Below are 22802 nucleotides of genomic sequence, written 5' to 3'. Positions count from 1 at the left end.
ATAGCAGGAGTTGGAGCTATGGGGACAGCGTTTGTATCAACGCCTCCCGAAGGAGCGGCAAGGCAAAATAGTCCACGACCTGCAGCAGCAGCAGCGGCAGCCCCTGAAGGACCAAGTGGAGCAAGAGACACGGCAACACAAGCAAGGGTCGACAGAGCGCGGCAAAGCAGAAGAGAACATCGGCAATCCCCAGAGCTTAACGACGAGGATATGTGTGGCTTGCCGTGCTTCACGAGGAGAGTCCGAAAAACTCGAGTCCCTTCAGGATTCAAGTTACCTGACAACTTCAAGAAATTCGACGGCCTTCAAGATCCAGAGGACTGGCTAGTTGATTATCTCGAGACGGTGAAGCTCACAGGAGGAACCAGGGCAACAGCTATGCAAAGCATCCAGGTGCATTTGAGTGGAGCCGCACGATCTTGGATAAAGAAACTTCCTCCAGGATCTATCGACAGCTGGGAAAGCTTCGAGGACATGTTCGTCAAGAACTTCCGGTCCACATGCAAAAAACCTGCGTCGTTGGAGGAGTTGAGAGCATGTCGACAAAAGCCGGACGAGCCAATGAGAAAATATATCCAAAGGTGGAACATCATCAAAAACTCGGCAGAAAATATATCTGACGAGAGAGCGATAGATGCGTTTGTCGCAGGAATCAGGCGTGGAGATTTTGTCGAGGACTTGGGAAGGACCAACCCAAAGACAGTATCCGCGTTAATGGAAATAGCAAGCAGATGGGCAGATGGAGAAGATGCTGTCCACAACAAACGGCACAGGTCGCCAGAGGAGGACCGTGGTTGAAATTATCAACCGAGGCGACGATTTCCTCGGCAGTACCCGAACTATGATGCTCCAGGACAAATTTCGGCAGGTTTTCAGGCAAACACAGGAGGAAACAACAGAGATGATTATCAGAGAAGCAATGAGAAGCGAGGCGATAATAGAGACGATTCTCGAAACAACAGGCAAAATAGCGGGCCTAGGTTCCCGAGGCCTTTCGTGTCTCCTGAAGAGATGATGAATGGGCCGTGTCAGATGCACTTTTTCCTCGACAGCAACGGAAAAAGAGAGTCAGGACATCTGCAGAAAGATTGTCACAATTTCCAGGCAATGTTAAGGTGGGCAGAGCACGCTAACGCTCGAGCAGCACAGAGAAATCCTCGAGAACCCAGGAGCGAGATTCACTTGCCACCTCCTCCCGCGATTACAGAAGACAATCGACACCAGCTCAGAATAGCGGCAGCACCTCCACCACCACCTTACGTTGATCCTAACTCCAACGGAGCGGTGTCGATGATTCAGAAGGGAAGGCCATCCAATAGAGCTCAGAAAGTAATCTCACGACAGGTGTTCATGGCAGAAAAAATGCCTCCACCAACAGTCGAGTATCTTAATTGGTCAGGACAAGATATTGGCTTCACCATAGCAGATCATCCGCAGCAAGTTCCTCGACCAGGGCAGTCAGCACTTATCTTACCAGCAGTTATTGCAGGATTTGATGTCTCTCGAGTTTTCATAGATGGCGGCAGCAGCTTAAACCTTATGTATGCAGATACATTGAGGAAGATGAACATATCCCTAGCAAACTTGAAACCAACAGACACGAGGTTCCATGGTATCACACCGGAGAAACCAAGTTATCCATTGGGGAAGATTAATCTCGACGTTCAGTTTGGAACCCGAGAGAATTATAGAATCGAAAAGCTGGAATTTGAAGCTGTGGATTTTCCGTCGCAGTACCACGCTCTGTTGGGACGACCAGCATATGCTAGATTTATGGCGGTACCACATTATACATACCTGTTGTGGAGGATGCCTGGACCTAAGGGACCAATCACAGTCAAAGGAAGCTTCGCCTTAGCCGATAAGTGCGATAAGGATTTTCATCGGATATCAGAAACTTTCGGGATGCAAGCTGAGTATCTGGCGTCAAGGAGTATGACTGACTACGACGTGCTGCCAGACGTTGGAAGGCCAAATAAAGAATCAACTTTCAACACCGAGAAAAATTCTAAGGAGGTGCAGATTCACCCGACAGACCCGAAAAAGACGACGTCCATCGCAAACGACATGGACCTCGCATAGGAAAGCGCGCTCGTCGAGTTCCTCCGTGAGAACTGGAAAATCTTTGCATGGTGTCCAGCTGACATGCCAGGAGTACCCAGGGAACTTGCCGAGCACCACCTAAACTTGGATCCACTAGCGAGACCAATCAAACAACCCTTGCGGCGTTTTTCAGAACCAAACCGCAAGGCCATGCTGTCAGAAATCGATCGACTACGAGAAGCTGGTTTTATCAAAGAGATATCTACAGAAGCCACATGGGTAGCTAACCCAGTGATGGTGCCGAAGAAACACACGAAAGTCCTTCGCATGTGCATCGACTTTACGTGTCTCAATAAACATTGTCCTAAGGATCACTTTCCCCTCCCAAGGATCGATCAAATCATCGACTCCACGGCAGGATGTGAACGTCTTTTCTTCTTGGATGCATACTCTGGTTATAACCAGATCAGACTGAAAGAAGATGATGAGGCCAAAACAGCGTTCATAACACCTTACGGTGTGTTTTGCTACAGAACAATGCCCTTTGGTCTAAAAAACGCGGGAGCAACATATCAGAGGATGATGCAGAAGTGTTTGGCGACACAGATTGAGAAAACGTGCAAGTATACATCGACGATGTCGTCATAACGTCAAAAAAGGGGGCAACGCTGATCGAGGATCTCAAGGAAACCTTTGACAACCTTGACAAATTCTGCCTCAAGCTGAACCCGACGAAGTGTTCTTTTGGCGTTCCAGCAGGAGAACTTCTGGGGTTTCTAGTTTCAGCAAGAGGAATTGAAGCAAATCCCGACAAAATACAAGCTATCGTAACAATGAGGAAGCCAACAAAGTTGAAAGAAATACAGCAGCTAACTGGGCGAGTCACAGCTTTGAGCAGATTCGTCGCCAGGCTGGGAGAAAAAGCGTTACCATTTTACGCTCTGATAAAGCAAGGAGAGAAATTCCAGTGGAACGAAGAGGCCGATAGAGCTTTCGAGGATTTGAAGCGCACAATCTCGACACCACCAATCTTGGTGGCGCCGAAGGAAAAGGAACCTCTCCTGCTGTATATTGCAGCCACGCCCCAAGTGGTTAGCACGGTGCTAGTTGTTGAAAGAGAAGAAGAAGGGAAACTCCATGGAGTGCAAAGGCCAGTATATTTCATCAGTGAAGTTTTATCGCCTTCCAAACAGCGGTACCCGCAGTACCAGAAATTAGCATATGGAGTAATTGCAACGACAAGGAAGTTGCGCCACTATTTTTCGGCACACCCGATAATAGTAGTCAACGAAGCACCTCTTTCAAATATACTGAACAATCCAGAAGCTACAGGGCGTGTCTCCCTTTGGGGAATAGAACTTTCCCCTCGGGACATCACGTATGAAAAAAGAAAGGCAATCAAGTCGCAAGTTCTGCCAGATTTCATTGCAGAGTGGATGGAGCTACAAAACACGGGACCCCCAGATTTGTCGAGAACTTGGACTATGAACTTCGATGGGTCCAAGAGAGTAGAAGGAGCTGGCGCAGGAGTAGTACTTATATCACCTGAAGGCGACAAGTTGAAATACGTCCTTCGGATGACGTTCCCTAACGCATCCAACAATGAAGCAGAATATGAAGCCCTCATACACGGGATGAAGATGGCGAAAGCTTGCGGTGCAACTCGACTAAAAATCTTTGGCGACTCACAATTGGTGGCTCAGGAAGTTATGAACCAATGTGACGCAGTCAATGATAGCATGATGGCATACAAGGAGGTGTACAATGAGCTCGAGAAGCTGTTTGATGGATGCGAGGTAAACCACATCAGTAGATTGAGCAATGATGAAGCCGACGTTCTCGCAAACATTGGGTCGCAGTGCCTCCCAATCCCGCCAGGAGTATTTTGGGAAGAAATAGCGGAGAGATCCATGAAGCCGAAAAAGGTACAGAAAAAAGCAAAAGAAGAGAAAACTTCGGCGCCCCTCAAAGAAACCTCGGAGGACGAAGAGGACCAAGAGCTTGTGATGATGGTAGAAATTCCTTGGATGCAAGCATATATACCATATATCCTCAGGAAAGAAATACCCGACGATCCAGTTGAGGCAAGGCGAGTTATTCGACGATCCAAAGCTTTCACAGTGATCAAAGGGGAATTATACAAGCGAAGTATTTCAGGCATTCTGCAAAGGTGTGTCACACCCGAGGAAGGAAGAATAATTCTGAAGGATGTACACGAAGGAATATGTGGCCACCACGCAAGTAGTCGAGCTATTGCAGCCAAAGTTTTTCGGGCAGGATTCTATTGGTTGACAGCAATCGAGGATGCCAAGGAAATAGTAAGAACTTGCGACGCGTGTCAAAGATTTGCCGCAAAACCTCACTCTCCAGCGGCGGAATTAACACCAATACCATTGTCGTGGCCCTTTGCCCAATGGGGACTCGATATGGTGGGCAAGTTGCACAAAGCTTCGCCTGGAGGGTATGAGTACTTGCTGGTCGCTGTCGACAAATTCACCAAGTGGGTAGAAGTGAAGCCAATAAATTCACCAGATGCAGCGTCGGCAATAAAGTTTGTGAAAGGCCTCGTTTTTCGGTTTGGCGTGCCTCATAGCATTGTTACAGATAATGGTTCAAACTTCACATCCAAGGAATTCAAGGAATACTGTGCAGAAGTAGGCATTAAATTGCACTTTGTGTCAGTTGGGCACCCGCAAACTAACGGACAAGTCGAGAAAGCCAATGGTATCATCTGCAATGGCCTCAAGAAGCGCCTGCTAGGGCCACTTGAAAAAGCTCGACATACTTGGCCAGAGGAATTGCCAAGTGTTTTGTGGAGCATCCGAACAACACCAAATACGGTGACACAACAAACTCCGTTTTTTCTCGTCCACGGAGCCAAAGCAGTATTACCAATTGAAATAGAGCATGATTCTCCAAGAGTAACAGAGTATGACGAAGAAACATCACAAAAAGCTCGGGAGGATGATATGGATGCACTCGACGAAGCTCGAGATGAAGTACTCTCACGAGTCACCAAATACCAGCAAGACCTCAAAAACTACCACAGTCGATGGTTAAGGCCAAGGTCCTTTCAGGTCGGGGATTTGGTCTTGCGGTTAAATCAAAAAAGCACTGAGAAGCTCGAATCACCATGGCTAGGTCCTTACGTCATCACGGAAGTCATCGACGGAGGAGCATACAGGATCAAGGACAAGAAGACGGGGGCTCCCGAGAAAAACCCCTGGAACGTAGCACAGCTCAGGCGGTTCTACGCCTAGAGTCGAAATATAGTCCTTCTATGTAAAAATACAATGTACTGAAACGCCCGCGAATTTTCAGACGCACTCTTTTCCTTTTCGGGGCACCGAGTGGGGCCGGAAAGGTTTTTAATGAGGCAGGCTCGCGGTGCTGCAATATAATAAAGATAGTGGAGATATATTTCTTATTCTTCGACACGCTCGGGGGCTCAACGCCTTCAAGTCTCAAAATACGTACAATATAGACAAACTAGACTTACCAAAATATTTCGCCTTGGTACACTAAATACCTCGCCAAATATCGGAAGCTAACAATTATAAATATAGTGTACACGTCAAAAATCTTATTGCTTTGGTCCAAGAACCTCGCAACAAAATAGAACTTCGACATTAAGATACTCGGAGGCTTGCAACCTATTTGGTGAAAAAATAAAGATATCTTCTTACGACAAGAGGAAAAATCTTCGAAATGGAAAAAACAGTACAAACTCTAGCCAGAAGGCTCGGGGGCTCCAACAATATAGAGCACTTTAAAATATACAACAAATTTCTTCGGAAATAAAAAAAGAAATCAAAAAAGATACAGACATAATGTTTTCCAATATGGTACAAATCAGTCAAAGCCTAAAATACTATCTATGGACAAGCCTCTGGTTGTTTTATGTTCAGCATAGGACCCCTTGACGAAGAATTCTGAGTCCATCCGAAGAAGCTCATCTATCATCGACTCGGCTACAGGAGTTACCATCTCATTAATTGTGTCAATATCATTTTTTCGCCGCGATTTCTTGGCCAGGCAATCAGCAACAATCTTCGTCAGGTCTAATTTTGGATGGCAAATATTTATCATAATCATGGCGAACCTTGCTCCAGCAGTCAATTGAGCTCGCACAAAATTATGAATGCGGGGAGCATCCCTGAATACCTCCAGCAATTCAGGAAGAGTTTTGGGAACTTCATTTCGAGGAAACAAAGTCTTATAAACAAGGGTTAATGTTGTCGTGCAAAAATTGAGAAATTCGCGCACTTGGCAAGCATGATCTTGGAACCTGACAATTTGCTGGGTTCGTTCAGGGGAGGCCCAGAATAAACAGCCATGGTTAAGGGAAAGATTGACAAGAAGATTTGTTCTCTCGTTTACTCTTCGATCTTCGGCGGCAGCATCAAGAACCAAGCCTATTAAGCGACAAGGCAAGAAATTTGAAGGGGGGCACAGCAAAATAAAGAGGAGGCATTGTGAGGTTGGAAAAACATACCTAACATATCTGTGCTAGCCTCCAACATTAGCTCGAGCATGCTATTTTCTCGGGTAGTGGCTTCCTTTGCTTCCAATACAGCAGTATCCTTGGCAGCCATAGCCTCTTTGGCTTGTTGGAGAGCAAGTTTTTCTTGTTCGGATGCTTTTCGAGACTGTTCCATCATTGCCAGAGTTTGTTTCTTCATGGACTGAAGTTGTTGTCGAAGTTCTTGCAAATCCTCCGAGAAATGTTTGCTCGAAGAACCTTCAAGGGGGTCGTTATCAACTATCATTTTCTTCGAGAAGGAAGAAGCAGGTGAAGCATCGGCAGAGCAAGGATTGGTCGAATAGTTATCAAATATTAACTGGAAAAGAAAGCGCCAGAATCAATGATAGTGCCAGAAGGAATTTCATTAATTTCTAGAAAAATTTACATAGACATTACAAAAGAAGTTTCTCCAAAAGGACTACCAGGATAATTGTCGCCACAGCTAAATTGGCGACAAGGGCAAAAGAGACAGAGAAAGCAAAAAACAAAGAGGCATGCAACTAGACCTCCGGCCTCGATGAGCTAGGAGTTGAAGATGGCTTGATCCCGAGATAGGCCAGAATTTTCTTCGTATTGGGCTTGGCTGCCTTGATCAAAGACCGCCATTTTGTTTGCTCTATCTGCTCGGTGTCGCCAACCTTCATCCAGTCAACAGTTTGTTGGCTGTCAGCGACCAATGCAACAGTGCTCTCGACAGCAATCTTCATATTCTCCTGGCGCATTTTCAGTCCAAGGTCCTCTGATGGATTGAAGCTCTGGGCAAGGGCAAGGAAAGTCTTGGGCTCCTCTTTCTTCGGGAAGAAGTAGGGGAATAGCTTTGACAATCCCGCGTCAGCATTCACCACACCTTCACGAATTTCGGATCCATGAAACTCCAGATAAGAAAGTGCGTCAAGGAGAGGATCATTGTCGGGATTCTCCAGATCAAACTCTTGGTTTGTTTGGCCTACCACAGGAAATAAACGTTGGTCAAAAGCAAGAAAAAGAAGGTCCTATAAAAATAGAAGGGATCGATAAAATTACCTTTGAAGCGCCGACTTTGCGAATTCAGGCGCTTGAGGATTCCCTTTTCACGAGCAGCCTGTGCGGCTTTGTGCTCATTTAATGCAGCTTCAGCATCCTCAAGTCTCTTCTGCAGCTCCTCGACACTAGCAGCTTTTGCCTTGGCTTCATCAGCCTCTGCTTTAGCTTCGCTAGCAACAAGTTCGGCTTTCTTGCGGGCCGCTTCACTTTGCTCCAGTTTTTGAGCAAGAGTGTCGGCAAACTTGTTGGCCTCTGCAAGTTTCTCTTTCGAAATAGAAAAGAAAGGTAAAAATTGCGACAAAAAACAGGAGCAAGAAGACAGAAACAACGATAGCAAAAAAGTTATTACCTTCAGTTCTGCTGGCATACTCACGATACCCAATGAATTGGGATCTGATGCGGATAAGCTCTTTGATCATAGGCTGTCAAAGAAGAACAAAGAAAGAGAAACATCGGTATGGAAAAAGAATGAAGGCGTAAAAAAGGAAATAGAGGAAATATAGATATTGGCAAGAAAATTAAAAAACTTACATCATCCAAGAGCGGAGTAGAAGAGCTACCCAATTGAGGGGCAGGCTCAATGATCGTTTCAATCCTTGTCCTTTTTGGTGAAGGAGCAAGGGGGCTTGATGGCGGAGTAGTGGTGACGACGTTTTGTTGAGGAGGCGAGGATTCTTCTCCTTCAACTAGCGTATCCGAGGCAAGTAAAGTATGTGACGTGCTCGTCCGAGGAGCCACGTCAAAAGTTGGTACTTCTTCCTCATCATCGCTGTGATTAAAAATCGACAGCATAAAAAGCAAGACAAGACAAAAATTTCGAGTACAGAAATAAGGAGAAATAAAAATGACTTACGAGCTGACGGGGGATTCAAGATAAGGATCATAAGCTGCCTTCTGACGTGAAGGATCAACTTCTTCGGCTTTGGAAGTGCCGGAATCTTCGACATCATTCCTCTTCCTTTTGCCTTTTGGAGAAACAGCGGGAGGAGGAGATAGTGCCGACGCAGTGCCTTCGGAAGATCCCGCAGATTTTCGAGAATCCACGGGTTCATTCACAAAAGACGGAGCTTCTTGATTGTCATCAGTGACAATAGCCCTTTCTTCGACTTCTCCACCTTCAGGAAGAGGAGGAAGCGAGACAAGGTCTGGATGATTCTGTGCAAAATAAAATAGGGAGAGACGTCAGAAAAGAAGTTACAAAAAAGTTAGCAAAGCAACAACAAGACAATAGACAAAGATTACCTGGGGGAGTGGATTGGCGGCGCTGAATGGTTTTACACGACAAGAAGCAGGGACAGGATCATTTTTGCTGAGAGATGAGATTTTTCGGACAAGCTTTTCCAAGTCTTTGACCTCCAAATCCACCGATAGCCGATCTTCATCCTTCTCGCCAGCATATTTCCAGAGAGGATACTTGCAAGCTTGAAGTGGCTGCACTCTAGTCCTAAGAAAGTATGCAGTGATTTGGATACCCGATAATTCTTTGCCGCGAGTATTTTGCAACTCGTGGATGCGAGCCATCAAGGTTTCTGTCGACGTTTTTTCTTCATCGGTGGCCTCCGCGTCCCCGGAGCGGCGGCGAAAGATTTTCTCGGCGCCATCAAAAGGAGGTATGTTGTCCTCCGCACATCCATGGTTCTCCTCCTGAATGTACAACCACTTCTTGCGCCATCCTTGAACTGAGTCAGGAAGCTTGACGTCGAAGTAGTCGACAGTGGGCCGAACAGAAATCACAACGCCGCCTATATTATAGGCGACATTGGGCGAGCCATTCCGGCGGCAGAAGAAAATGCGCTTCCATAGCGCCCAGTTAGGCTGGACACCAAGGAAGGCCTCGCACAGAGTGATGAAAATAGAGATATGGAGGATTGAATTTGGCGTGAGGTGGTGGAGTTGCAGACCGTAGATAAAAAGAAGTCCACGGAGAAAAGGATGAATGGGGGCGGAAAGACCGCGGATGAGGTGGTCGACAAAACTTACCCGGTACCCCATTGGAGGGGTTGGGTAGCTTTCCTCACGGGGGAAGCACAGTGCCTTGGGTTTCTTGCTGATCCCCAGCTTCTTGAGCATGTTGATGTCTTGAGTGGAAATCTTCGATCTTTCCCACTCCGCCGACCCAAGATCCACGGCGGCCATGGAGGACTCCGGCGTGCTGTGCCTTGTCAATCGACGAGGTGGCATCAATAATGGCGCAGGATTCGCAGCTTGGAGGCGAGGAGTTTAGGAGGCTGTGGATCGCAGGAGGAATTTGCAGATGAGAGAAGAAGGACGGCGCGAGCGGAAGTGCTCAAGGAGGAAGAAGACGAACTTATATAGGGGTGCGGTGAAACGACGAACCGTTGGATAAGGAAAATGTGTGACAGATGATAGCCACGTGGCAACAAGGGTAAAAAGTAATTCAACGTTGGGGAAGTTACGGTGCGTGCGCCAGAAAAAGCGGAGGACGTGTGTCCCCCACTTGCACGACGTGTCAAGATAGTGGATTAATTGGGCCCGCATGGCAGCGAGAAAAGACTTGTCGCAAATTTTTGACAAGTAATCAAGGCTATCGTCAGCAACAACGTCATCTTGGCAGAAGAAAAAAAATCGACTCAACAGCTTCATAAAAGGCGACACGGGAAAATAATGTTGAGCCTTTGATCAAATACAAGTTTTTGATCAAATGCTCGGGGGCTACTTTGGAAAAAAGGAAAAGATCCAGAAGGACAAGATGGAAATGGCGTGAGCCTATGACCAAATATAAATATTTGTTCGCGCACCCGAGAAATTATAAAACTTTGGGAGATAAAAGAAAATATAGCGGCATAAGGCGTGGAGCCTACACCCAAGTACAAGTCCTTGGCTGTAGCCTCGGGGGCTACTCCCATCGGGAACGCTGCTCGCGTGCCCGATGAAATTATAAAAAATAAAGAAAGAAAGAGAAAAAGAAAGATAGAAGAACAAAAGAGTATATTTCGAGTTATAAATAACTCTGCATATACTCCCATCGGGAGAGCAATATAAGTCATCTTTGACTCGATAAAATGTGCCATTCCAACAGCCGAAAAAGCACTCGACAATATATTCTCAGAACGCCAAAGTTGCGATCAATTTCTGAATGCCGCAAATTTGCGAAGATAAGACCCCAGATCCGTTCTGCTGGGCGTGGCATCGCCGAAGACTGCGCTCTGCTACTTTTATCCGTATCAACAGATACGAAGAAAAATCCTAACGGACGCGTTAGGTACCCGATAAATTTTACTGGGACTCGACAGAATGGTAAGACCTTAAGCGGCACCTGTCGAAGTTTACACCGGTATCCCGAGGTCATGTCCAGGGACGTGATCTTGAAGTAGGTTTTTGCGGATTGCCACTAGAGCAGTTAACTAGTACCTGATCCGTCAGATGAACTAGCCCCAACTACCATTATCCCTGTACAATATAGATGTTTATGAGAAGAAATATAGAAAAGTCGAAGCTGTTGAATAAAAATAAACAGTGGAGATTTTCCTTGACCCTACGATTCAAGCAAAATCTCGGGGGCTACTGACATAGGCATCCCAAATGGGCCTGCCGAAGATAGTACCCGGGGTTTACTGAAGGCCCACTACCCGAAGAATAAGAAGATTCGGAAGCCCAAGATAGTATTAAGGAAAGCTAGAGTTGTAATAGAAAGTCTTATTTGTAATCTTGCGGGATGAGTTAGAAACCTTCCCGGACTTTGTAACTTGTACAGCACGAATCCCTCGGCTCCGCCTCCTATATAAGGTGGAGTCGAGGGACGCAGAGATCATCGAATCATTGTTTACAAACCCTAGTTTTCATAATCGTCGAGTACTTTTCGGCTGAAACCTTCGAGATCTACTTGCCCTCTACTTCCAACTAAACCATAGCCTACAATCCATAGGCATTGACAAGTTAATACCTTGTCAGGTAGCGCAGGCGGGGGCCACGATAGGCCATGATGCTCTGGAGAGTCCGGCCGCGCCACCACATCCGACGGCCGGCCTCGTTGAAGTTCGAAGGAGGCGGGCCGTCCTCCTTGTACCTGGCAACCGCCCTCTCACGCCGATTGATGAAGAAGCTGTCCCAAGTAGGCCTGGAATTAAAATTCGAAACTCGCGAGCTAAACGAGTAACTCGTGACTCGACTCGCCTCGACTCGAACTCGGTTTATAACGAGCCAAGCCGAGTTTCATATTTTGTTGTTAAACGAGTTCAAGCTAAACGAGCCGAGTTCATCGAACTCGCGAGTAGCTCGTTTAGCTCGATAAAAATGAATTTGGCCCAAGCTCACCAAAATGCGCAAATATATTTGTCGTTTCTCAACTTGGCAATCTTATGCTGATGATATATTGATCATTGTGGTTTATATTTTTGTGGTACCATAGTCCTAATGCTTGTTGTTCGTTATTTATGCCCAAATATTCGGGGAAAATGCATTTTACATATTACATGTTCTATTTGACAATTTTAAACGAGCTACTCGTGAGTTACTCGCGAGATTTGCGAGTCGAGCCGAGTTTCAAATCTGGACTCGATTGTTAAACGAGTCGAGTCAAGCTAACTCGATTGTTGACCGAGCTTTAGCGAGTCAAGCCGAGCTGGCTCGGCTCGACTCGAATTCCAGCCCTAGTCCCAAGTCGGGTTGTAGTCGGGATGCCACTGGGGATTCCTCCGCTGCTCAGGCGTGAGCTCTAAATAGTAGTGGTTCATGATGGCCATCTCGCGTGGCACACCTAGAGGGATAGGAGGGACCGGTACGCCTCCGACGCTTAGCAACCAGCCGGTCGGTACGCGGTAGCCGGGCGGGCAGGGGTAGTTCGAGGCGCAAAGCGCCTCCGCCTCCCGGGGTTTTAGACATACGATGGAAGCCATGGGAGAGAGTGATGAGGTTTGCAGATATGAGTCCAAGCCTACATATATATAGTGGAAAAATGGCGGGAATGCGGGAAGAAAATAGGCGGGAACGAAGTGGCGCGCGAAACTTTCATCCCGGGTGGAGGCTCCAACCGGGACTAAAGCTGTCGGCAGGATAAGGATGTGTCGGTAACCTTTTGTCACGGTTGGTGGCTCCAACCGGGACTAAAGCTGTCGGCAGGATAAGGATGTGTCGGTAACCTTTTGTCACGGTTGGTGGCTGCAACCGAGACTAAAGCTGTCGGTAGGATAAGGACGCGTGGGTGGACGCACTGCTCGATGAGATAAAGCATGTAGCGCACGACGCCCTGTCGAAGGAACAATACAAAGTCGAAGCGGTGCCGTGCCTATAAAAGGAGCATCGATTCGCCTTGCCAAGCAGATCAACAAGCCAAACACAGTTTCATTCACATGGCAAATCTCCCGTGGCGCAGCTTCTCGAAGATGTCGTTGGTGCACACGCCCTACGGCATCTTCGGAAGCTGCTCCTCGGAAAAATTTCCCTGCAAGCCCGTGAAAGACTCCGTCTCCTCTAACAGTGTTGGGGAAAGGGTTCTTATTATTACATAAATGTAGAGATTGTCTTGGGAATACATTCTTACATCGCCATCTACTATTGTGATCTTCTACGCCGTAGCCATGGAGAATCTTCATCATTTAGCAAAATGCTTGGGTCAATTTTCACCGTGAAGGGCGGAATTTCTTTAAATTTATTATAATCTTCTGACATGTCTGTCTTGTCATCCACTCCCACTATGTTTCTTTTCCCAGAAAGAACTATGTGGCGCTTTGGCTCCTCCGTTGATGTATTATTTTGTTGATTTCTTTTTCTCGATTTGCTAGACATGTCCTTCACGTAGAAAACTTGAGCCACCTCTTTGGCTAGGACAAATGGCTCGTCCATGTACGCAAGATTGTTGGGATCCACTGTTGTCATACCGTACTTATTGTCTATATGTACACCGCTGAGCTTTACCCATTTGCACCGAAACAAAGAGACCTTAAAAGTGGGTCCATAGTCAAGTTCACATATCTCCTCTATGTATCCATAATATGTGGTGCTTTGCCCATTCTCGTCTTTTGCATCGAAGCGGACACCACTGTTTTGGTTGGTGCTCTTTTTATCTTGGTCGATCGTGTAAAATGTATTCCCATTTATCTCGTACCCTTGGAATTGTTGGAGATATGCCCAAGAGGCAATAATAAAATGGTTATTATAATATATCTTTGTGTTTATGATAATGTTTACATACCATGCTATAATTGTATTAACCGAAACATTGATACATGTGTGTTATGTGAACAACAAAGAGTCCCTTGTAAGCCTCTTGTATAACTAGCTTGTTGATTAATAGATGATCATGGTTTTGTGATCATGAACATTGGATGTTATTAATAACAAGGTTATGTCATTGTATGAATGATGTAATGGACACACCCAATTAAGCATAGCATAAGATCACGTCATTAAGTTATTTGCTATAAGCTTTCGATACATAGTTACCTATTCCTTATGACCATGAGATCATGTAAATCACTTATACCGGAAAGATACTTTGATTACATCAAACGCCACTGCGTAAATGGGTGTTTATAAAGGTGGGATTAAGTATCCGGAAAGTATGAGTTGAGGCATATGGATCAACAGTGGGATTTGTCCATCCCGATGACGGATAGATACTCTGGGCCCTCTCGGTGGAATGTCGTCTAATGTCTTGCAAGCATATGAATAAGTTCATAAGAGACCACATACCACGGTACGAGTAAAGAGTACTTGTCAGGAGACGAGGTTGAACAAGGTATAGAGTGATACCGATGATCAAACCTCGGACAAGTAAAATATCGCGTGACAAAGGGAATTGGTATCGTATGTGAATGGTTCATTCGATCACTAAGTCATCGTTGAATATGTGGGAGCCATTATGGATCTCCAGATCCCGCTATTGGTTATTGGTCGGAGAGAGTACTCAACCATGTCCGCATAGTTCACGAACCGTAGGGTGACACACTTAAGGTTTGATGTTGAAATGGTAGAACTTGAAATATGGAATGGAGTTCGAAGTTTTGTTCGAAGTCCCGGATGGGATCCCGGACATCACGAGGAGTTCCGGAATGGTCCGGAGAATAAGATTCATATATAGGAAGTCATTTTTATAAGATTTAAAATGATCCGGTGATTTTGCGGAAGGTTCTAGAAGGTTCTAGAAAAGTCCGGAAGGAATCACTAAGGAAGGAGGAGTCCCGGAGGGACTCCACCTCCCCATGGCTGGCCAACCCTAGAGGGTGGAGTCCAAGGTGGACTCCACCAAAGGGGGCCGGCCACCCCTCCACATGGAAGGGGGGAATCCCACCTCAAGTGGGATTCCCACCTTGGGTAGGTTTCCCTACTACATGGAAGGTTCTAGTGTTGGGGTCTTATTCGAAGACTTGTAGTCCAACACTTGGGGATCCACCTATATAATGAGGGGCATAGGGGAGGGGGCCGGCCACCACAACCACCCCACCTTGGCCGCACCCAAGGAGGCCGGCCACCCCCTCTCCCAAACCCTAGCCTCCCCCTCTCTCCTCCTCTTCTCCCGCACGCTTAGCGAAGCTCCGCCGGAGATCTCCACCGCCACCGCCACCACGCCGTCGTGCTGCCGGATTCAAGGAGGAGCTACTACTTCCGCTGCCCGCTGGAACGGGGAGAAGGACGTCGTCTTCATCAACACCGAACGTGTGACCGAGTACGGAGGTGCTGCCCGATTGTGGCACCGTGATCAAGATCTTCTACGCGCTTTTGCAAGCAGCAAGTGATCGTCTACCGCAGCAATAAGAGCCTACTCTTATAGGCTTTGGAAATCTTCAAGGGTTAGTCTCGTTCATCCCCTCGTTGCTCCCATCTTCTAGATTGCATCTTGGCTTGGATTGCGTTCTCGCGGTAGGAAATTTTTGTTTTCTATGCAACGAATCCCTATAGTGGTATCAGAGCCGTGTCTATGCATAGATGGTTGCACGAGTAGAACACAATGGTTTTGTGGGCATTGATGCTCTTGTTGTCTTTAGTTTGAGTACTTTGCATCTTTGTGGCATAGTGGGATGAAGCGGCCCGGACTAACTTTACATGACCGCGTTCATGAGACTTGTTCCTCGTTCGACATGCAACTTGTATTGCATAAGAGGCTTTGCGGGTGTCTGTCTCTCCTACTATAGTGAAGATTCAATTTACTCTTCTATTGACAACATTAGTATCACCGTTGTGGTTCATGTTCGTAGGTAGATTAGATCTCTCTCGAAAACCCTAAACCACGTAAAATATGCAAACCAAATTAGAGACGTCTAACTTGTTTTTGCAGGGTTTGGTGATGTGATATGGCCATAATGTGATAATGAATATGTATGAGATGATCATTATTGCATTGTGGCAACCGGCAGGAGCCTTATGGTTGTCTTTATATTTCATGTTGAGTAGTATTTCAAAGTAGTTGTAATAGTTACTACATGAGGTGAACAACCATGAAGACGGCGCCATGAACCTTGACGCTACGCCGACGATTATGGAGATCATGCCCGTTGATGATGGAGATCATGTTCGTGCTTTGGTGATGAAGATCGAAGGCGCAAAGACTAAAGGGCCATATCATATCACATATGAACTGCATGTGATGTTAATCCTTTTATGCATCTTATTTTGCTTAGATCACGACGGTAGCATTATAAGATGATCCCTCACATTAATATCAAGATAATAAAGTGTTCTCACCTCGTATGCACCGTCGTACAGTTTGTCGTTTCGAAGCATCTCGTGATGATCGGATGTGATAGACTCAATGTTCACATACAACGGGTGTAAGCCATGTTGCACACGCGGAATACTTGGGTTTGCTTAACGAGCCTAGCATGTACAGACATGGCCTCGGGACAATAGAAACCGAAAGGTTGAACACGAGTCATATGGATGATATGATCAACATGTTGATGTTCACCATTGAAGCTACATCATCTCACGTGATGATCGGTTTTGGTGTAGTGGATTTGGATCGTGTACCACTTAACAACTATGAGGGATGTTGTATTAAGTGGGAGTTCATTAGTAATTAGATTAAAACATGAACTAATTATCATAAACATAGTCTGAGTAGTATTTTGAATTAATTTTGTAGTATTGGCATCCGTTTTTCTACCATGCGCTAGTCTTGTTATTGAGATAGAAATACTGTTAAAATCTGACAAGAAACTTTACAGACTGGTACCGTATTGTTAAAGAATCAAGAAGTGATTAAGTCCTATAGAAAACTTTTAGTAAACCTCACATTGTTGATTCAAAGAGCTATGGTTTCAATTAGTACATAAAGTTATCTTGTCTCCGAGAAAATCGAAGTTCAAATTTGTTTGAAAAGTAAGGAGCTGAAAATTTAGTTTTCAGAAATAATCAAGGTATGAGATATGTGTGATATCTAAGACCTTATTGCAAGATGATAGAATATAATTTGGTGAGACTACATAAACTCATAAGTTTTATGGGAATGTATGAAGGTTGAAGACGCCAGGCGTCACAATCCTCCAACTATTGGGGCAATAATAATATTCGCATATCCATGAAGTTATCATCCTTAGTATGCACCGTTGCTAAGACTCGTCGTATCGAAGCATCACGTGATGATCGGGTGTTATAGATTCTACGTGTGCATACAACGGGTGCAAGCCAGATTTGCACATGCGAATACTAAGGTTATACTTTACGAGCCTAGCATGTACAGACATGGTCTCGAAAAGTCGTCATGATATGATGGATAAAATTATGAGTGAAATTGTTCATCATATTACAAAGTTACTAATAGTGAAATCTGAAACACTTGTCATATGATGATCAACTTCAAAGTAAGAACCTCAAGGTTATTGGTATTTGACCAACAAACCTAGAAGTTATTGATGTTGAAGTGTTTTTCTGAATAATGAGGAAAGCTAAAAGAGAAACTACAAAAGATTATTGGCAGAAAGAAAGAAAAGACTAGAAAGTCTAGCTCAGGTGTATATAAATGATATACATGTTATGGATGTATTCCTCGTTTAGTCACACAATGAAATTCTTGGGTATTTGTACCATATTGGTTGGTATGAAGTGTCATACAAAACAACGCAATACAAGAATTCAATGGCCGAAGTGACTGACAAGGAATATGATAGAAATGCACGTCTGGAACAAAAATAAAGTGTTATTATGTTCATCGTTGGCATTCTATCTAGCCCTTAGAATTTATAATAAAGAACTTAATAATTGTTATTTTGCTCTTGTCAAATAAAAACAATGAGTTGTTCAAATTATGACGTTACTCCATGTACGATGGATAAGTTATTATAAATTTTAATGGTGAAACACACATACATAACACTGACGCTAAAATTCCATAAGGCAAATGATTTGAATTCCACTTATTTGTGGAACCGCTATTTAGGTCATGTTAGAAAGGAACGCATGAAGGAACTCCATGCAAATGGATTTTTGGAGTCATTTGATTTTTTGAATCGTTTGGCACTTGCAAATCTTTTCTAAAGAGAATGACTAAAATACCGTTCATAGGCCAAGAGTTGAACGGGCAACTAACTTAGTGAAAACATACATGATGATGTATGTGGCTCACTGGGCATAGTTGTGTGCGGGAGATTCTTCTACTTCATGAAAACTTCCAACAATGAATTGAGTATATATATGTGGATATATTCGATAAGGAAGAAGTTTGAAACATTTGAATGGATTCAAATAATTTTCAGCATGAATTGGAAATCATCGTAATAGAAAAGTCAAATATCTATGATTGGATCATGGTGGAAATATTTGAATTACGAGTTTTAGCGAACATCTAAGAGAGTTATGAAATTATTCTACAACTCACGTTTCTTGGAGTATCATAGTGATGATGAAGTATCCAAGAGATGTATCCAAACTTTGTTGGATTAATGATGAGATAAAATAAAATAAAGCCATTATATTTTTGTGGATTATGCTTTAGAGACTACCGCTTTTACACTGAATAGAGCATCATCATGATCCGTAGGAATGACACCATACGAGTTATGGCATGGGTATGAATCCTAATGGTCCTTTCTTAAATTTTGGTATGCATAGCATAAGTAAATAAGTTTACAACCAAAATCGGATGAATGTCTTTGTTGGTTATCCCAGAGAATTGATTGGGAATTCTTCCCACTATGGAGACAAAGACAAAAGTGTTTGTCAATGTTTCTTATTCCCAAGAAATTGTTTCTAGCGAAGTATTTGAGTGAGAGGACAATAGAACTTGATAAGGTTTATGAACCTGAGCATAATGATCAGAGTAGCGCAGCATCAGAATTGGTTCCGGAAGCGACCACAACGATCATGGCTCCCATGACTACAAAGTGTTTTAGCCATGGAGATCGAAGTACATATTGAACCTTGTAGGTATGGTTTACTTTGTGATAAAATAAATGATTTGTGGACAAAGCATTGATTTTGAACAATGATAAACCAACTACAAACAAAGAAGTTATGATGGGCCCTGACTCCGTTTAAAATGGCTATACGCCATGAAATCCAAAATAGATGAATACTTTTTGAAAGTAAATGGATCTATAAAATTGATGGACTTGGATGAAATATCCTTGAAGAAGTTTAACTTGTCGAAAAGTTGTTTACGACAAAGTTCAAAGAGTTGACTACGATAAGATTAGATCTTCCGTAGCAATGCTTATAGTCTATGTGGATTATTCTAGTAATCACTACATATTTCTTTTATGAGATATGCTAGTAGGATGGCAAGATACATTACTTAACAGAAGTATGTATTAAAGGTGTATACAAGATACGACCAAGAGTTTTGCTGGTCCGTTGAATACTAGATAGGTATACAAACTTCAATTGGATGAAGTGAGTATCACGGAGTTGGAATCTTCACCAGATGAAATAGTCAAAGAGTTTTTGATTTCATCAGAGACGATGAAGAGGCTTGCATTTGCAAGAAATTAAGTGGGAGCGCTAAGACATATTTATAATACTTATGTAGATGACATATAGTTGGTTATAAATGATGTAATTATATACTTGATTAAAAGGTTTCATTGAGAAATTAACTTCAATGAAAGGATATGGACTGAAACAAATTTTGTGTCAAGATCTATGAAGATAGATTGAAACACATAATATGTTTAAGTCAAAGTACATAGAATGGATATTGAAATAGTTCAATATAGAAATATTAAGAAAATGTTCTTGTCATGTGAAGTTTTAACAAGACTTACGTGTATCTGACACTCAATGAGTAAAAACACATGAGTGATTATAGATCACGAATAATATGTACACAATCAGATGTCCCGTACTCTAAGAAGTGTTATGAGCATGTACCAGAATGATTCATGTGATGATCATTGAAAAATAGTAAGAGTATCCTTGAGTACTTTAGAAGAACCAAGGATATATATATAGTTTTGTATGGAGAAATGACAAACAAATCGCTGTAAGGTGATTACACCGATATTTGTTTTGTCACATATAAAAATAGAATTTCAATCTCAAAAAAAAAAGACTAAGTGTTGTTTTAAAGGTAGCACAATGAGCTAGAAGTTGTCTATGTTAGATTTAGAAGAGTTCTAAATATTGTGATGGATTCTACAAACGAAGGCAGAGTATGTCATTGTTTTGACAAATGACTGAGGATGTTGAGTCAAAAAGTTCTTTGAGAACTTGGTGTAGTTCCGATAGTGTCAGAACTTTGAAGCTATATTGTATGTGACAATATTAGTGACTTATTTCGGACCGCGGAATTAAGGTTCCACCAGAAGATCAAACATATTTAATGCCAACTCATTTGGAAATGAGTGATGCGTTGAGACGCAAATGAATTACAAAATACATACGTTTCTGAGCGTGTCAGATCCGTTGACTAAAACCTCTCTCGTGAGCAAAACATGATAAAGCACCAGAAGGCCAAGGTGTTATATCTTTACAAATGTAAACTAGATTATTGACTCTAGTGCAAGTGGGAGACTGTTGGAGATATGCCCAAGAGGCAATAATAAAATGGTTATTATAATATATCTTTGTGTTTATGATAATGTTTACATACCATGCTATAATTGTATTAACCGAAACATTGATACATGTGTGTTATGTGAACAACAAAGAGTCCCTAGTAAGCCTCTTGTATAACTAGCTTGTTGATTAATAGATGATCATGGTTTCATGATCATGAACATTGGATGTTATTAATAACAAGGTTATGTCATTGTATGAATGATGTAATGGACACACCCAATTAAGCATAGCATAAGATCACGTCATTAAGTTATTTGCTATAAGCTTTCGATACATAGTTACCTATTCCTTATGACCATGAGATCATGTAAATCACTTATACCGGAAAGATACTTTGATTACATCAAACGCCACTGCGTAAATGGGTGTTTATAAAGGTGGGATTAAGTATCCGGAAAGTATGAGTTGAGGCATATGGATCAACAGTGGGATTTGTCCATCCCGATGACAGATAGATATACTCTGGGCCCTCTCGGTGGAATGTCGTCTAATGTCTTGCAAGCATATGAATAAGTTCATAAGAGACCACATACCACGGTACGAGTAAAGAGTACTTGTCAGGAGACGAGGTTGAACAAGGTATAGAGTGATACCGATGATCAAACCTCGGACAAGTAAAATATCGCGTGACAAAGGGAATTGGTATCGTATGTGAATGGTTCATTTGATCACTAAGTCATCGTTGAATATGTGGGAGCCATTATGGATCTCCAGATCCCGCTATTGGTTATTGGTCGGAGAGAGTACTCAACCATGTCCGCATAGTTCACGAACCGTAGGGTGACACACTTAAGGTTTGATGTTGAAATGGTAGAACTTGAAATAAGGAATGGAGTTCGAAGTTTTGTTCGAAGTCCCGGATGGGATCCCGGACATCACGAGGAGTTCCGGAATGGTCCGGAGAATAAGATTCATATATAGGAAGTCATTTTTATAAGATTTAAAATGATCCGGTGATTTTGCGGAAGGTTCTAGAAGGTTCTAGAAAAGTCCGGAAGGAATCACTAAGGAAGGAGGAGTCCCGGAGGGACTCCACCTCCCCATGGACGGCCAACCCTAGAGGGTGGAGTCCAAGGTGGACTCAACCAAAGGGGGCCGGCCACCCCTCCACATGGAAGGGGGGAATCCCACCTCAAGTGGGATTCCCACCTTGGGTAGGTTTCCCTACTACATGGAAGGTTCTAGTGTTGGGGTCTTATTCGAAGACTTGTAGTCCAACACTTGGGGATCCACCTATATAATGAGGGGCATAGGGGAGGGGGGCGGCCATCACAACCACCCCACCTTGGCCGCACCCAAGGAGGCCGGCCACCCCCTCTCCCAAACCCTAGCCGCCCCCTCTCTCCTCCTCTTCTCCCGCACGCTTAGTGAAGCTCCGCCGGAGATCTCCACCGCCACCGCCACCACGCCGTCGTGCTTCCGGATTCAAGGAGGAGCTACTACTTCTGCTGCCCGCTAGAACGGGGAGAAGGACGTCGTCTTCATCAACAACGAACGTGTGACTGAGTACGGAGGTGCTGCCCGATTGTGGCACCGTGATCAAGATCTTCTACACGCTTTTGCAAGCGGCAAGTGATCGTCTACCGCAGCAATAAGAGCCTACTCTTATAGGCTTTGGAAATGTTCAAGGGTTAGTCTCGTTCATCCCCTCATTGCTCCCATCTTCTAGATTGCATCTTGGCTTGGATTGCGTTCTCGCGGTAGGAAATTTTTGTTTTCTATGCAACGAATCCCTATAGGAATGTACATATGTTTGAAGATGGTAACCTGGCCAACAAGTACAGCTGCTCTACGACAGTGGTGTCCGCTTCGATGGAAAAGATGAGATGTCTTTGCAACCAACTGCCGAAGGTATTCATGTGTTCACGTGTAATCCATAAATGGGGCTTGCCCGGGTTTATTTCTCGTAAAACATTCTTATGTTTCTTGATGTACGGAGCCACCAAGCTGGAATTGTATAGAACTGTGTAGTGTGCTTGATTGAAAGAAATCTTGTCCCTGCACACCGTTGCTTTCCTTCCTAGTGTGCCTTGTCCAGTCAGCCTCCCCTCATACCGAGATTCAGGAACACCAATCGGCTTAAGGTCAGGAATAAAGTCAACACAAAACTCAATGACCTCCTCAGTTCCGTAGCCCTTTGAGATACTTCCTTCCGGCCTAGCTCGGTTATGAACATATTTCTTTAAAACTCCTATGAACCTCTCGAAGGGGAACATATTGTGTAGAAATACAGGACCGAGAATTCTAATCTCTTCAACTA

At 44.0% G+C, this 22802-nt stretch overlaps 1 protein-coding gene across 1 annotated transcript in view; it reads right to left on the bottom strand.

Moving 5' to 3' along the window:
- Positions 1-6773: 6773 nt before the first annotated feature.
- The window catches only part of LOC139839202 (uncharacterized), a 51722-nt gene continuing 35693 nt past the window's right edge, over positions 6774-22802 (bottom strand). Inside the window, exons 3-4 of the mRNA XM_071829251.1 lie at positions 7592-7853; positions 6774-7514 (exon numbers count right to left, since the gene is read on the bottom strand). Of these exons, the coding sequence (XP_071685352.1) occupies positions 7069-7514; positions 7592-7853 (708 nt within the window). The 3' untranslated portion in view covers positions 6774-7068. The remainder of the gene's footprint in view (positions 7515-7591; positions 7854-22802) is intronic.

Source organism: Lolium perenne, chromosome 4 (assembly GCF_019359855.2).
Source record: "Lolium perenne isolate Kyuss_39 chromosome 4, Kyuss_2.0, whole genome shotgun sequence".
NCBI classification, from domain to species: Eukaryota; Viridiplantae; Streptophyta; class Magnoliopsida; order Poales; family Poaceae; genus Lolium; species Lolium perenne.
The sequence above is the reverse complement of the archived record's forward strand: the minus strand, read 5'-3'. Positions and strand labels throughout refer to the sequence as shown.